Source organism: Dendrobates tinctorius, unplaced genomic scaffold (genome assembly GCF_039654945.1).
Source record: "Dendrobates tinctorius isolate UK_male_01 unplaced genomic scaffold, ASM3965494v1 ptg000017l, whole genome shotgun sequence".
Classification (NCBI taxonomy): domain Eukaryota; kingdom Metazoa; phylum Chordata; class Amphibia; order Anura; family Dendrobatidae; genus Dendrobates; species Dendrobates tinctorius.
Genome location: NW_027361685.1, coordinates 4707518 through 4725240, shown reverse-complemented (window position 1 = coordinate 4725240; position 17723 = coordinate 4707518). Strand labels below are relative to the sequence as shown.

Here is a 17723-nt window from a genome sequence, read left to right as displayed (position 1 = left end):
TACACACGCGGCTCCGTTCCGTACACCTTGTACACACGCGGCTCCGCTCCGTACACATCGTACACACACGACTGCGCTCCGTACACCTCGTACACACACGGCTCCGCTCCGTACACCTCGTACAGACGCGGCTCCGGTCCGTACACCTCGTACACACACGGGTCCGCTCCGTACACCTCGTACACACGCGGCTCCGCTCCGTACACCTCGTACACACGCGGCTCCGCTCCGTCCACCTTGTACACACGCGGCTCCGCTCCGTACACCTCGTACACACACGGGTCCGCTCCGTACACCTCGTACACACACGGCTCCGCTCCGTACACCTCGTACACACACGGCTCCGCTCCGTACACCTCGTACACACACGAGTCCGCTCCGTACACCTCGTACACACACGGCTCCGCTCCGTACACCTCGTACACACACGGCTCCACTCCGTACACCTCGTACACACACGGCTCTGCTCCGTACACCTCGTACACACACGGCTCCGCTCCGTACACCTCGTACACACACGGCTCCGCTCCGTACACCTCGTACACACACGGCTCCGCTCCGTACACCTCGTACACACACGGCTCCGCTCCGTACACCTCGTACACACACGGCTTCCCTCCGTACACCTCGTACACACACGGCTCCGCTCCGTACACCTCGTACACACACGGCTCCGCTCCGTACACCTCGTACACACACGGCTCCACTCCGTACACCTCGTATACACACGGCTCCGCTCCGTACATCTCGTACACACGCGGCTCCGCTCCGTACACCTCGTACACACACGGCTCCGCTCCGTACACCTCGTACACACACAGTTCTGCTACATCCACCCTGTAAACCCCTCCTGACCCCACACAGAAACTTCCCCTCATCCAGCACCATGACAACCAGCACAGCAGAGTCCTGCACACACTGAGGCCCCTGATCATGTGACCCCTGACTCCTCCCCTCCTGTGACCTCATCACAGGTCCTGTGCGCACAGAGCAGCTGTAGAACTCTCCGGCCTCGGGGGTCTCACCAGACTTCGCTCTTTTCTTGCAGGGGCCGCAGTGGATTTCATCCTGGATCCATAGAGCTGAATAGAGGAGCGATGTTCCTTCACTCTGATGGGAATTGATGGTGACGTTTGTCCAACGTCCACGTTACCGAGTAAATCCCCCCAGGACTGCAGCCGGTAAAGACCCCGATATCCACAGGTGTCCCCTCTAATTGGGGGAAAGGGATAGAAAAGCCTCTTATCCCGAGGGGAAACCCTGTACATGGAGACATCGGCCTCAGATCTCTCCTGTCCTGTTCTTCCAGAAAAGCCTCAAACTTCTGTGTGTGACTCAGAGCTGAGATCTAACGTGAGAGAAGATTCCAGTGCGGGGAAGACGGGAAACCTTCATATAGACGGCCGGTGGGGATGGAGGCAGTGACCGACTCTGGCCAAATCTGTCTCTAGAGCCGCAGTAGAAGATGAAGATGTCGTCCTCATCATGAAGGAGTTATTTCTCATGTCGCGTGTAATGAATCTCTCCTGCAGTATTGCTAATGCCAATTCCAGTGTCGGTAATGAGACGAGAATTAACGTTATGGAAGATGAGTCTATGAGGAACGTGTTCAGCTGCCGACTCCGAGGAGGATGAAAATGAGGATGAGTGACCTCATGGAGATCAACATCCAGCACTGCGGAGACACCATCACATGTTTCTCAACGCAAGCAATGACTAGCCAGGTCTTTCCCCGGGAAGGAACAACCACGGGAAGGGAAGTCTCCAATGAAGGAAACCACCTATGCCAAAACATGGTATCCATCCACAGACAGCTGTTTCGGGGTATTGCCCCTCATCAGTGTGGAGTAGGAAACTGGCTAGTAGGAGCAATGCCTAGTAAAAGACTATGAAAATGAGGATGAGTGACCTCATGGAGATCAACATCCAACACTGCGGAGACACCATCAAATGTTTCTCAACGCAGTGATTCTAGAGCAATGCCCCCATCCCTTATGGGAAATATGCAAAAACATGTAAATCAATCAGCCACGGAGACACCATCACATGTTTCTCAATGCAAGCAATGACTAGCCAGGTCTTTCACCGGGAAGGAACAACCACGGGAAGGGCAGTCTCCAATGTAGGAAACCACCTTCTCTTCTCTACAGAAGAGAATTTTCCTGATTTCCCCATCAAGGATGGATATGGACAGAGACAAGATGGCGGAGAGGATGTTACACCTCACCCTAGAGATCCTCTTCCGTCTCACTGGAGAGGTGAGAGATTCTGATGATGTCACATTACATCATTCTTATCTATGGGAATAACAGATGGACAGAACTGGAGAGGTGAGGACTCTGGAAATGTCTGTAGTGAGATTAATGTGTCTCTCCATAACCAGGATTACACAGTGGTGAAGAAGACCTCTAGTGATCGGTGTCAGGACCCTGTGTCTGAGGGATGGGGAAGACCCCTGAGCCCAATCACGGGGCCTCCACCTCACCCCCTGATCCATGAGGACATCAATGACCAGAAGATCCTAGAACTCATCTACAAGATGATGGAGCTGCTGACTGGAGAGGTGACACTGCTGGGAATGCTGGGACATTATACAGTAACACTATGAAGGGATCGGGGGGATGACGGTATCATTGTATGTGTCAGGTTCCTATAAGGTGTCAGGATATCGCTGTCTATTTCTCCATGGAGGAGTGGGAGTATTTAGAAGGACACAGAGATCTGTACAAGGACGTCATAATGGAGGTTCCCCAGCCCCTCACATCTCCAGGTAATAGACAGGACTAAATACACACGGCCTATAATTATCTGTGTGTAGAGAATGAATTCAGTCCCTGTATGTGTTTCCTCCAGATCTATCCAGTAAGAGGACAACACCAGAGAGATGTCCCCGTCCTCTTCCTCCACAGGACTGTAACCAAGAAGATCCCAGTGCTCCTCAGGATCCTCAGGTAGATGGAGAGAAGGTGTCAGGAGATCTCCCCTGTGATGTGTAGACGGCTGTGAAGGTCTTGTGCTCAGTCTTGTTTTATCCACCAGTATTATATGTTTTATACTTGTGTAATGAGAACGGTGGAGATGGCAGGATTAGAGCTGATCATAGATGGGACTTCTCCATCTGTCTGTGACTTTTACAATATTTGTTTCAGGGTGAAGATCTGACCCATATTAATACTACAGAAACATATGTGAGGGGTGATGAGCGGTGTAAAGAGGAGATTCCCACATATGACTACCCAGGTGAGTAGGAACCACTGAATGCAGAGAAGTCACAGATTCCTCTCAGTCACCGGCTGTGGCTGCTTTATCGGTGGTGTAGCCGGCCGTATTACCATGATCACCATTTTGCCTCTAGACCTCAACATTCTCCTCCACCCAAAACTGTTCAAATGACTTTGGGCATTGAAAGCCCTTTTCTATAGAACTTACAACCTGGAGGATCCACCTACCCCCTGGGATTAGTGTGAGGGTGATCCCTTAAAGCGAGATCTATATGATTGCTTGCACCTGACCCAATATAGGCCGAGTGTGCGCTTAAAGAGTCACACCGAATATAGAGTTAAGGCCCTGTCACACATAGCGATCTCACCTGCGAGAATGCTGCTGAGTCACAAGTTTTGTGACACAACAGCGATCTCACCAGCGAGATCGCTGTGTGTGACAGCGATCAGCAACTGTCCCCCTGCCGGTATCGCTGATCGCTGTAGGAAACCGCTGGACATTTCTTTTGTTGCTGGTCTCCCGCTGGCCAGCACGGCTTCCCTTGGATACCCGATGTGTACATTAGTTACCAGCTCCCTGCACCAGGACGCTGGTAACTAACGAACACAGCGACGCCTTGCGCTCGGCGTCGCTGTGCTGATCGCTGGTGAAGCTGTCTGTGTGACAGCTCACCAGCGATCACATAGCGACTCACCAGCGATCCTGACACGTTGATATCGTTGTCGGGATCGCTGGTGAGTCGCTATGTGAGACTCCAGCTTTAGATGTCTACTCCTTTCTCAGCAAAGGCTTGCACACAACCGAAGTTTATTCTCAAGACAAAGAGACAGGAAATGGGTGTCACACAATCTTCTGAGTAGCCAGTGTCAGTCTGATACGTCCATTTCAGCTTCACTTCCATATATGGTATCCAGTATCTCAGCTTCTGCATTCCAAGGATTCCTTCCAGGGTGTTGACTGAAGACACAGACACCATCTTGGTACACCATATCTGAACTGACTTATATAAGGGTTAATAATTGATTTCATTAGCCATTCTCTCCTTCACATTAGGAGACGCTGACCGTTACCTGCCCAGATCTGTAACTATAAAGCCAAATGACAGCGTACGTAGAATGTGCTGACAGGTTAGAAAATCACTTGTAGAAAAATCTTATGCTGGGCCTGTAAGAGAAAGCGGAGGGTAATGATGCTGTTGGCTTCCTAGATCCCTGAGATCTTACCGGATGAATCTTCTCTCCCTTCTGTGCTGCTGAATGTCTCATGGTCCCTACAAGACCAGGTCCAGTCTTTCTGGCCAAACTTCCCTTTTATGAGCGACACCAGTAAATGTGCAGTGAGGCCAAGTGTGAATTTCTGTCCAATAACAGCAGAGTTTCCCTTTATCCTGACTTTTCCATTTGTATTAAAACCAACTAACTTCAAGGAGGATTGTGATAATCTCCAGGACAAATATTCCACCTGTGCCATGATAGATCTCTAAGCTGTGCGTGGCTGAGGGCTGTAATATACATTTATTCCCACCTGCAGGAGATGTGTTGGCTCCCCACCCAGCAAAATGACACCAGCGGCGTCTGTCCAGTAGCTTTTATCTCTTACTTATAGACGCTACTGTGCAGGCGCCGCCATCACCGGTGACATTTTGCTGGATGTAATTTTTTTCTAAGCCTCACAATAGCCACAATATTATAGGCATTATCACCAATAATATCAATGCAATTTTCACATTTTTTTATGCCCTTAAATCAGAGAGTCATATCGCACAATATAGTTAATAAATAACATTTCCCACATGTCTACTTTACATCAGCACAATTTTGGAAACAATTTTTTTTCGTTAGGAAGTTATAAGGGTTAAAAGTTGACCAGCGATTTCTCATTTTTACAACAAAATTTACAAAACCATTTTTTATGGACCACCTCACATTTGAAGAGAGTTTGGGGGATCAGTATGACAGAAAATACCCAAAAGAGACACCATTCTAAAGAGTGCACCCCTCAAGGTGCTCAAAACCACATTCAAGAAGTTTATTAACCCTTCAGGTGCTTCACAGGAATGAATGGAATGTGCAAGAAAAAAATATTTACTTTTCTATAACAAAAATTTTCCTTTAAAACTAATTGTTTTTACTTTCGCCAGGGTAACAGGAGAAAATGGACGATACATTTTGTTTTGCAATTTCTCCTGAGCATGCCGATACCCCATTTGTGGGGGAAGTCTACTGTTTGGGCGCACGGCAGGGCTCGGAAGGGAAGGCACGCCATTTGGCTTTTTGAATGTAAAATATGCTGGAATAATTAGCGGTTGCCATGTCGCGTTTCGAGAGCACCTGATGTGCGTAACCAGTGGAAACCCCCAACAAGTGACACCAATTTGGAAACTAGACCTGCCAAGGAAATGTGTGGTGAGCACTTTGAACCCCCAAGTGCTTCGCAGAAGTTAATTACGTAGAGCCGTGAAAATAAAAAATCATTTTTCCACAAAAAATGATCTTTCCGCCCTCCATTTTTTTTCTAAAGGGTAACAGGAGAACTTGGAACCCAAAATTAGTTGTGTAATTTGTCCTGAGTATGCTGACAACCAATATGTGGGGGTAATCCACTGTTTGGGCGCATGGCAGAGCTCGGAAGGGAAGGAGCGCTATATTGGAGAGCAGATTTTGCTGGAATTGTTTGTGGGTGACATGTCACATTGTCAGAGCCCCTGAGGTGCCAGAATAGCATAAGCCCCCAAAAGTGACTGCATTTTACCAAATACTTCCCTGAATGAATTCTTCTAGTGATGCAGTGAGCATACTGACACCACAGCTGTTCCATAGAAGATTATACCATTGGGCAGTGAAGAAAAAATAATTACATTTTTACCACTAAAATGTTGTTTTAACCCCAGATTTTACATGGGAAAATAGGTAGATAGGTAAATGGTCCCTACACCCAGAGATGAATTCTCAGAGGGGTGTCATTTCCAAAATGGGGTCACTTCAGGGGGTATTCTGCTGTTATGGCACTTTGGAGAGCCGCTAAGTGCCAGAACAACAGTTCCCCCTGAAGTGACCCCATTTTGGAAATGACACCCCTCTGGGAATTCATCTATGGATATAGTGACCATTTTCACTGCATGGATGATTTCTAGAAACACGTAGTAGAAGTTTTAGAGCAAAAATTGCAAAAATGTCATTGTAGTGCCCAATATATTGTGCCCAGCTTGTGTCTCTGGAGACCTCCCCCCACCTACCCCCGGAAATTGTTAAGTCAGCTCTACTCAAATGTGTCTGTCACTAAATAAACCAAATGCTTGAATGTCAAAACAGTTCAAAAACGTGGTTCTGTGTGGAAGATTGTAAAGCCGTCATGGAGGCATAAGGCTGGCAGTGATGGGCATTGTGGGTAATAATAGCGGGGATCATGCCTCATTCCTGTCTTGGAACATACACGACATCTTCTCTGGGGGTTCTTTCTTGTTTCAGTTACTGGGATGAGTACAATAAAATGTCGCTCAGTGAGTCTTCTGACATCTTCAGATTCTAAAGGATTGGCGGGGACAAAATTTTCAAAAACAAGATTTACATGACCTCATAATAATCAAGGAAAGTATCTGCATTTCTGGATTTTATGTACAACACAAAATAATTATATGTGGCCACCTGAAACAAATACATGACTAACTTTTTATACCAGATATATGATTTTCTTGATACCTGGTATGGCTGTAGAACCTGATCTGCAAGGTCCACACCCCCGTATATTTGTTGTAGTCACTGACAGACCCAGGTTTTGGAGTAGTGGATCCCTGTTGGTCTGCAGTGGCCCTTGTGGCATCTGTGTGGATCGAGCTCAGGATAAAAATATCTTTTTTATCCTTATACTTGAGGGCAAGCAGCTCTCCATTGTGTAAAGCCCCTGACTGCCCCTTTCAGAACTTTTTGCTGACCAATGATTGTGGAAACGCCTGACAGTTTTTGCGAATGGTCCCACAAGCCCCTATGTTATTTCCAACCAGACTTTTAAATAGAGGTATGCTGGTGTAGTAGTTGTCAACATACAGATTGTAGCCTTTTTGTAAAATTGGAGTTATCAGCTCCCAAACGATTTTTCCTGATGTCCCCAGATAAGTAGGGGCATCCTGGTGGGTTTAGTTGGCTATCTTTCCCCTCATAAATGTGAAAAGCTGATGTGTATCCGGTTGAACTCTCGCACATTTTATAGAGCTTTATTCCGAACCTTGTCCTCTTAGAAGGAATAAATTGCTTGAGGTGCAGTCTTCCTTTGAATTTTGCAAGGGACTCATCAATGGAAATGTTTTCTGTTGGGGTGTAAAGCTTTAAGAACTTTTCTGTCAAGTCTTCGATGATGGGTCTGATTTTGAATATTCTGTCATGTTCTGGGGCATTTCTGGGCAGTCATTGACTATTGTCGTTAAAATGCTAAAATCTCATGAGCATTTCATAACGGGTCCTAGGAAGAACGGGAGAAAACATAGTGGTGGCTTGAACAGGGCGGTTGGACCAATAGGACAGAATGCTCTTTTTATAACAAGCCCCATAGTGAATGTAAGTTCTAAATTTGACCTAGCATAATAGGATCGTGGATTCTGGCTGATGAATTGGGATGCATGTAAATTTGTGTGTAGAACAAATAGAAATAGGAAACTCTGACATGACTGACGTGACGTTACTGATGTGACCCAATTATTGGGGAGACAATTGAGAAAAGCCTAATTCTTGAGCCTAACCCTAACTTTAGCCAAACAGTAACCCTAACTTTAGCCCCAACACTAACCATAACTATAGCATTAACTCTAACCTGCCTTTTCTGTTTTTCCGTTGACAGATGATGGACCTGAGTGGGGACTTGTTTTTTGTGAGATGAGAATTGGTATTATTTTCGCCTACATAACATTGATTGGTTTCTTTTTATTTGACATTTGGGAGGCAGAATGAACAAACAGTTGAACACCGCACACTACTGGCTCATCCAACAAGGTTTTCTATTAGACTGTGAACTGTCATTGTCTTGGTAAATAATTAAAGTTTTTACATAGCTTGCCATTTTTATGGACAGTTTAAGTAGAAACATTCAAAAATATAAAACTCAAAGATATTTTATTTAAAAAAATGGTTTTTTTATCTCAGCACATGACTGTACCAGGAGATCAGAGGGAATGCTGGCATTTTCAACTTTTAAATCTGATTATCTTGAGATCCTACAAGATACAACTGAAGTGATTGCTATTACTCCAGATATATCATCATCCATTCACAGCAAAGATCTGTCATCTGATCCTATGAAACAGGTCCCATCTTCTGATTCATTACTGACTATTAAGGAAAATCAAAGTCACAAAAGAGGCATTAAAAAACAAACTGCTCCTAAAGGAAAGAAGTCATTTTCATGTTCAGAATGTGGGAAATGTTTTAACAAGAAATCTCATTTTGTTGCACACCGCAGAACGCACACAGGGGAGAAACCTTTTTCCTGTTCAGAATGTGGGAAATGTTTTAACTGGAAGTAACATTTGGTTAATCACTATACAACTCACACAGGGGAGAAGCCTTTTTCATGTTCAGAATGTGGGAAATGTTTTATCCATAAAGGTAATCTTGATAAACACTATAGAACTCACACAGGGGAGAAGCCTTTTTCCTGTTCAGAATGTGGGAAATGTTTTAATCAGAAAGCGCTTCTTGTTAGACATCAGAGCAGTCACACAGAGGAGAGGACTTTTTCTTAATGTGGGAAATATTTTACTTGGAAATCAACTGTTAATAAACATCAGAGACGTCACGTAGGGGAGAAGCCTTTTTTATGTTCATAATATTGGAATAGTTTTAACCAAAATTGAATCTCCATAAATGGGTTGTCTCTTGTCATTCCTCATGTTTGCTGACAAAAGGATAAAACTAAACTTTATTAATTCCAAATGTAAATCTATACTCATAATTCACCCCCTGAAGATTAGTCAGAAGGTGACTAATAGAAAAAACATGTACCCCACAGTTCAGTATATAGGGTGAGGTGACGTATACACACTCACTCTCCAAGCCTCTCATTTCTATGGGTTTCATCGTCCTCACCAAAGACGACTCATCAGGAGACTATTTAATATTGACCAATATTCAAGCGACTAAACGAAAAAAAAACTAATATCATGTTATCCGAAACAGTCAGAAAACTAGCCACAATATAGTTCAATATTAAATAGTCTCCGGATGAATGAATTAATTCAATGAATATTCATTTCTCTTAAGTAGCGGCACATGTGACCGCCGGCAGCAGCAGGAAACCGGTGGCTGACACTGCGCGCTACTGAAGAGGAATGAATACTCACTGCTCGCACAGTCCCAGTGAGTAATCCGGCAGCTGTGCTCTGCTTGTGAGCAATGCATGACGTTCCTGACGTGCTGCTTACAAGCATATAGCAGTTGCTGGCATCGGAGCAGGACGCTGCGAGGAAGCACCGAGTAGATAAGTGTAATGTTTTTTTTTAATGTTTTCTGATGGGGCCAATCATACCAGAACGAGATGAGAGCCCTGCATACCAGGAAAGGGATGGGGTCCTTATATACCAGGAAACGGATGGGGTCCCTGCATACCAGGAAAGGGATGAGGGGGCCATGTGTATCAGGATGGGGATGAGGGGACCATATATACCAGGATAGGTGATATTAAGTACAGAATTGACCACATGTTTTGCTTTCATTTTTTTTCCTAATTTCCTCCTCTAAACCTAAGTGCGTCTTATAGTCCAAAAAATACGGTGTGTATAAATATATATATATATATATTTTTTTTTTTTTTCTCATTGAACTCATTCCTCATGTTTGGCCTCATTAAAATAAAACCACTCATACTCCGCTGCCGTGCCGGCTTCACTTCAGTGGTGTTGAGACTCACTGTCCTGGGGCTTATGTGAGGTTCTCACATCACACGAGCCCTGCACCCAATCAGCGGAAGCTTCACTGCTCCTTCGGACGTATTGAACATCAATAGGAAGCCAGGGCTGCGGCTTCTCTCTGACGGCCTCATGATGCTTGATTTGTCCGAAGGTGGGGACAGTGACGTCAGCGCTGATTGGGCACAGGGCTCACATGACGTAACAACCTCAAAAGAGCTAAGAATGCAAGTGCTGACGCCACTGAAACGGTGCCAGCATGGGAGGTTTGTGTAAGTGTTTTTATTTTAACAGGACCAAACATGAGGAATGAGAAGGGGTTGTCCAACTAGTTGTCAACCTTTTTATCAAAAATCCCACACAGGGAAAAGTCATTATTATACCGAGAGTGTGAGAAATGAATTACAGGAAAATCGTATTTTGTCGATCATCAAAAATAACTCAGACGGGGAGAACCTATATATATTATTCACAGATTGTACAAAAACATGATGCACGCGGCGTGCGTTCAAGGATGGAATATTATATGGGAGTTTTATAGGATAAATTCAAGGTGAGAATATTATATGGGAGTTTTATAGGATAAACCAAATACCAACAGAAAATAAACGACACAAAATAAACATTTATCAGTAAAAGTAACTTATCTTAATTAGGTAAAGTATAAAAGAATTGCACCATTTTCCGATACCCGTCGCATCTCCATTTTTTGTGATCTTGGGTTGGGTGAAGGCTTATTTTTTGTGTGCCGAGCTGATGTTTTCAATGATACCATTTTGATGCAGATACGATCTTTTGATCGCCCGTTATTACATTTTAATGCAATGTTGCAGCGACCAAAAAACATAATTCTGGCATTTTGGCTTTTTTCTCATTACGTCGTTTATCGATCGATTTAATCCTTTTAAATATTCATAGATCAAGCGATTCTGAAAGCGGTGATACCAGATATGTGTATGTGTTATTTTGAATGGGACGAAAGGGGGGTGATTTGAACTTTTATATTTTTTTTTATATATTTTTACAAACATTTTTTTCTGCTTGGCATTGTGAAGATATACAGCATTGTATCTTAATTAACAAGACGACTATTTTTTAGCAAACAAAGAATAATAGAATGTTATCTGTATGTTGGCTTTCAAATTTTAAGTGTTGATTTCTGGTTGGTCAAGGAAACAGACTTTTATTTGTGTAAGCCGGTAATATTGACTTTTATTGCGCACTTATCCTTGATCACTGGTGATGTTTACTGATATGCTAATTATGCATTGTGCTATGGAGCCAGTTTGTTGATTTCTAAAGCAGAGAGGGAAAAACTATGCAAACAGGTTAAATAATCAAGTAAAACTACTTGATTTCATCTCCATTCTTACCCTTTATGTAAGTACTGAATGAGAGACACTTGCTAAGTCTAAAAATAGGTTAAATGCCTCTGTATAAAGAGACTGAGAGAGAGAAACAGCCAGAGAGATTCTGCCAAGACATCCATACATCCCAAAAGGACAAGAGACAGGACAGCAGCCACAACATCATCACAAGGGACACGGATCTATCATTCTATAGGAAACAACCTAGGGGTTTTCAGCCTCGGTTGGAAGAATACAGATCTGCTCCATTGACCATCACTGAACCATGGATATGTTTGGAGAAGCCAGGTTGTCATCCTCAGATCAACTGGCCTTGTATGGACTGTCATCTTCCTACACTTGTTGTTACCTCCTCTCTGTGTGCGTGCCATCGGTGAGGTAGTGACACTGGAAGATCTGTAGTCACAGCAGCTATTATCCTGGTGAGTCAGTAGAAAAGAGACTCTGATGTGCCCCATCTTGGGTACTGTGCTGGGACTGTTCTATGTGTTATCTGCCTGTTTTGTGGTACAATAAAGCATTGCCCACACTGTTTTACCCTCACCCTGTGTTGTCTGAGTAGCATTTTGCCCATGTAAAAAGGAGAGCGGGAGTTCAGTGGTGCAATCCCTGGTCCATGCATTTTCGGCTAGTGGGCTAGTGGCCCATCAATGACCCATAATCATGTGACAGGGTCACTGATGGGCGGGATTTACGGCACACTTGCGGACATCCGCCAGAAAAGAAGTGGGCTCAGCGTTGGAGCTCACATCAAAGGGAGAGAGTCTGACATCGGCATACATTTACACCTGATGTCAGAAAGGGTTTAAAGGGGATTGTTTTTACAGAGACAGGAGTGGTAATCAATCATGTATACATACAGATAATTACAAGAATACACAGCTTCTAATGGTAAATAGTATAGAGTTACCACAAGAAAATATAATTTGTGTAAATCATGTGTAGATATAAAAATTCAGGCAAATGTCAAATGTAGCGCCATCTAGTGGCTATGTGCAAAAGTGCCATCATAGAGTAAAATGTATCCTAAGAGAGTGTCACTGTCAAGGCAGAGATGAGATTAAATGGAAGGTGCCGTGATTTTTGATAATTTATTGTAAAAATGAAAATATGTAAAAAGATGTTTTCACCTAAGCTTGACTCTGTTATGTTCATTTATTTTTTTTACTGTTTTAGTGCAGCCACTGGGCGCTGCCAGTTTACCACTTTCTGTCCTCAAATATGGCAGTCCTGGGTATAGGAGACAGCGGTCGGACGCCTCTGAAGGTTTTACAATGGCCCTCAGGCTATGTTCACGTAGCGGAACTCTCGCGGAAATTACCGCGAGAATTCCGGATTCCATTCTGCGGGAATTTTGCAAGTGTAATTAGCTTGCAGAATGCTAGCATTTTCCAAGCGACCTGTCGCGATCCCGCGAGAACGGACGCCATCGCGGTCATTCTCGCAAAGGATTACTGGGACCGGGAGCATGGAGAGGGGCGGGAAGGCTGCGCGGGACGCCGGAAGGTGAGAATAACAATATTTTTTATTTTAATTCTATTTTTTACAGGGATATGGTACCCAGAGCCTGGAGGACAGTCTCCTCTTCTCTGGACCGTGGGTACCATCCGCAAATGTTCTGCTTACTTTTCGCATGGTGTGCACAGCCGCATGCGGGAAGTAAGCAGAACAATGCATTCCTATGGGTGCGGGATCGCCGCAAATCCGCTAAATTAATGAGCATGCTGCGTCTTTTACCGCAAAGCGATTCCGCCGCGGTAAAAACCGCAGCATTAGCACAGCATTGCGGAATCCCATAGGAATGCATGGGATGCTTATTTTTCGCGTTTTCGCGGCAAAATCACGCGTTTAAAACCACCGCGAATACGTGAAAAAAACGCTACGTGTGAACTCAGCCTCACAGTCCCCTGATGTGAACATCATTGTAAATCTGTGGTTAGACCTCAAAATATCAGTGCATGCAAGACGACCCAGGAAGCTCAAATCCCAATAGTAACCTGTTCCTCGCATGTTACAAACATTAACACACTCCCCCCGCAGTGACATCACTAGAATTAATTATATGCAAACACATGTAGTGGATCAATAAATTGGAATATCAAAATATACCCAATATTCCAAAATTTAAACATTGCTTCAATAAAACAATAAAACAAAGCCGAGCAGATGAGCGTTTTTTTAATATTAATTTTTATTGAAACCTTTTCGGTAACAACAAAGGGTGGTAACATAGAAAGCATTATTCATGACGACCATGTATTACATTTACTACTGTCACAGTATTTATAGGCTGAAGGCCTAGATTAAGAATGTCTCTCTCTAGAAGTAGAAGAGATGACCTTGTAATACGTTGCTTCCCATGTAACAGTGTTAACAGCACTAACAACAGTATCATAAACAAACAACAAAAACAGAAAGGGATCGGGAAGGAAAGGGGGGAACCTCCCCCAAGCCGCCTCACTCAGCCAACCCAGCGGCCTATCTCGCCTCCCCTCCAACCAGTATCAACCTCACACCAGTACTCTCCTTTAATTTTTCCTTTAAAAAACACCTAACGCAGTGTAGAAAGGCACATACGCCAAAAGATGCAAAAGCCATAAATGACCGAAACACCTGCCTGCCAAAACCCTACAATAAACCTAGTCTTACTCCTTCCTTGCTGTGGAGGTAGGCACCCCAAGAAACAATAGTTTGGCGCCCCCACTCAACGTGGACTGTCCCTCTCTCCCCTGATGTAACCCTATCAATATAGGTGGGAAAACAATATAGTGAAGGAAAGAAATGAAAAGGATAGGCCCTTGTAAAATGTGTAACATATCATAGGTTGCTCTATGGGTCTGGCAGAACAAGAGCAAAAATCAACCAAAATGATCTCAAAAAACAGGCAAACATCTGCCCTCATGGTCACCTTGTTTAGTAAGGCCGGGTGGGTCATTTTTGGCGTGATAGGTTCACTATATAGTTCTCCATAGTATGCTCCCAAAATTTGGTTTATCGCCTGGGGGTTAGATTGAATTAATCACGAGGGGTCCTTGAGCTGGTAAATCCCCTGTTGGGGTCTGATACCCCTGGCCAGATTAGCCAGGATTCTGCTGGCTTTGTTCCCATATCTATAAAAATATATCTCCCTTTGTGTCAAAAAACGCTTTTCTCTCCTTTCTGCTTGAAGATTAAAGTCTGCCTGTTTTTGTAGCCAGTGCTCTCTGTTAGCAGGGGATGAATCTGCGAGGAAGTTAGTGTAAGCCTTTCTGAGCTCCTCTGTTAACTCCCCGTACCTCTGTAATGTACGCTTTTTCAAGGTGCACACGTAGGTGACATAATTTTCCCTCTGAGTACAGCCTTCGCTCTCTCCCACAGGAGTGAAGGCTCATTTTGATGTAGCTCCTTGTCGGTTAAAAATTCCTGCCACCACATCCTGAGGGAGAAGGTAAAGGAGTCACCTGCGTACAAAAAGTTAGGGAATCTCCAGAGGAAATCAGTACCCTTCTGATAGGTCTCCCTCAGGTCTAACAGCATAGGGAGTGGTCCGAGAGGATCAAATCTCCAATTGTTGCATCTATTAGTTTGGGAATCAGGGGGAGGGAAGTCAGGAAGTAATCAATCCGGGATCATGAGTTTTTAGCGTGAGAAAAGAATGTGTATTCCGTGCCATCAGGATGTAAGAATCTAAAAGCATCTTTTAGAGAACACTGTGTCAAGAGAGGGGCCATTACCCTGCCTCTTGAAGACTCAGAGCTACTGGATGGAGTCTCATGCTTTCTATCTTCCAAGGTAGATATCACCGAATTGAAATCACCCCCTACTATTTGGTTAAGATTCTGGTCTGCATTAATTGTATTCTCCAAATATTTAAAGAAAGGCTTATTGCTCTCATTTGGGCCATACACATTAAAAATGAAGATGTCACCTAGTTGCGTCGACAAAGTTAAGTGCGATAGTCTTCCCTCTTCATCAGTTTGGTGAGAGATCAGGTGGTGGGTAAAGTGTTTGCTAATATGAGTCAGCGCACCAGCCCTGCAGCGATGGAGACCCATATACACTCCCCACCCAGAACCTTCGCATTCTGATAGTCAGCCTCACGCAAATGAGTCTCCTGAAGGAGAGCTACATCAGGTTTAAGTCATTTTAGATGTCTAAGGACCATCATTCATTTTTGTGGGGAGCGCAGGCCTTTAACATTCTAGCAAATTATTCTCATGTTAAATGTATAATATGTAGGTCTGTGAATTAAGCTTGTAACTTAAACAGATTGAGGCAGGTGGGGTAGAGGCAGGAGAAGGGGAAGGACAGTGGGGAAAAAACGAACATCAGAGTGAAATTCAATAGGAAACAACATTAGCTGCAGTGGAAAAGACACTAAACAAGGAATTACAGCAAACTGTTCTATGAGATAAGATCGCAGTCTCACCACAAACATTTCATCCAAGCGTCAATGAATAAAATAGCATTCACCAACTGGAGAAATGGAAAACATTTAACAAATGGACTACACTTCTACCCGACCCTGTGAGACAAGGGTCCCTCTAACCCTCCGTCATATCAAAATAGGCTTAACTAAAATCAAAAGATCCACATCAGTCAGGGATGAATCATCCATTTTCACGGGATCTCACTTCCTCTAATGTCCTCAGAATTCCTCGGTGACTGGCGAGCTTCAGAGCTTCTCAGGGAGTGGTTGTTCTTAGGGAGGTTTTTTTAATTTGAACAGCTCTCTAGTAAAAGCTTCTGCTTTGTCAGGGGAGACAAAAGTGTGAGATAATCCCAATCTCTCTCTGCCCAACAACATTGCAGGGTATTCAAGTTGATATCGGATGCCTTCCTTGTACAATTTCGTACAGATAGGGCTAAAAGCCTTGCGCCTCCTTATAACTTCAGCTGAGAAATCATCAAAGATGAGAGTTTTGTGGCCACAGATCATCAAAGGTTGGTTGCATCTCTGGTATGCTTGCAATATATCAATTTTGTCATTGTAATCCAAAAAGCGCATGATCGTCCGGCGTGGGCACTTCGGGGCCCTTCCCTCAGATGTAGTCGAGGGTGCCATAGGCGCTACTCTGTGGGCCCTCTCCACTTTTTGTCCCGTGGAAAGATGCAAGGCCTTGGGAAGATCAATTTCACAGATTGGCTTTAGATCCTTAGGTAGAAAAGATTCTGGCAGGCCCACCAAGCGCAAATTATTACATTGGGAACGTTTTTCCAGGTCATCAATTCTATCCCATAGTAAGGTGTTTTCTTTTGCAAGCGCCAAGAGCTTATTATGGTCACTATAGGTGTCATCTTCAAGATTTGACAGTCTTTTTCCTATTTCAGAGATACTTTCGGCTTGTTCGTCCTGTCTGTCTTGCATTCCCTTTAAGGTGGAATTTAATGAATCTTCAATAGTAGATTTGATTTCAGGCAGAATTTTAGCCATAATGTTATCAACTATAGAGGGGATATTTATTTGCAAGTCTGAGTTACCAGGTGATGGCAAAGAGGTGGAAACGGGCATCACAGCTTCCCTGACAGAGGTCATATTGGAAGAAGTCATGTTAGCGGACTCCCCAGAAGGCTGGCGCTGTTTCTGCCTGCTGTGCAAAAGGTATCGGTCCATATAAAGATATGTTGTAAATGCAGATTATTGCACGTCTTTAATTCTAAGCAGGTCACAAGGTCGTATTTGCAAGGAAAGCAAGATGCAGATGTTTCCACAGGGTTAACGGAGGGCAAGGGACACCAACTACACAACTTTCACATGACCGACGCACGACTCGGAAGCCACACAATCAAAGTGGTCTGTTTCTGTTAGGTGGAAAACAAACTGCAGCAAGATTCAAATTTGTCAGGCTGTGAGTGACCTCGTGGATCACAAGAGGGGGTAGACATTTGCAGTAGAGCAGCGAAGTATTGTACAATTTTATGGCAGCAGGAAGATGCAGGCTCTTCAATACAGGACACTTTCCTCTGTTTGCTGTCCAGGGAGAGGGGGACAAAACCCTTCCCAGGGAGGGTAGCTGACATTATCACCCCAGATTAGGATTTCCCTCCCTTATAATGATCGCTCTTTCCCCTTATAGCTCAGCTATCCAAAGGATAAGTGTCTCACCTCAGCCAGCAGTGTGTACTTAAGATCAACTTCGTAACATCAGCCTTGGAAAGTTCGGTGATTACAGAGAGGTAAAGCTCAGTTCTGTGTTGTATAAGAGCAAGTACAGACCCTCATATGAGGAGAGGGGAGAATGCTCTTCCTGGCTTTAGCTGTA

The 17723-nt window shown here is 44.1% G+C and overlaps 1 protein-coding gene across 1 annotated transcript in view; it reads right to left on the bottom strand.

Annotated features, from left to right (window-relative positions):
• The window catches only part of LOC141082403 (uncharacterized), a 51730-nt gene extending 34836 nt beyond the window's left edge, over positions 1 to 16894 (bottom strand). The window contains exon 1 of the mRNA XM_073566343.1: positions 16663 to 16894. Coding sequence (XP_073422444.1) covers positions 16663 to 16894 — 232 coding nt within the window. The remainder of the gene's footprint in view (positions 1 to 16662) is intronic.
• Between the last annotated feature and the right edge of the window lie 829 nt (positions 16895 to 17723).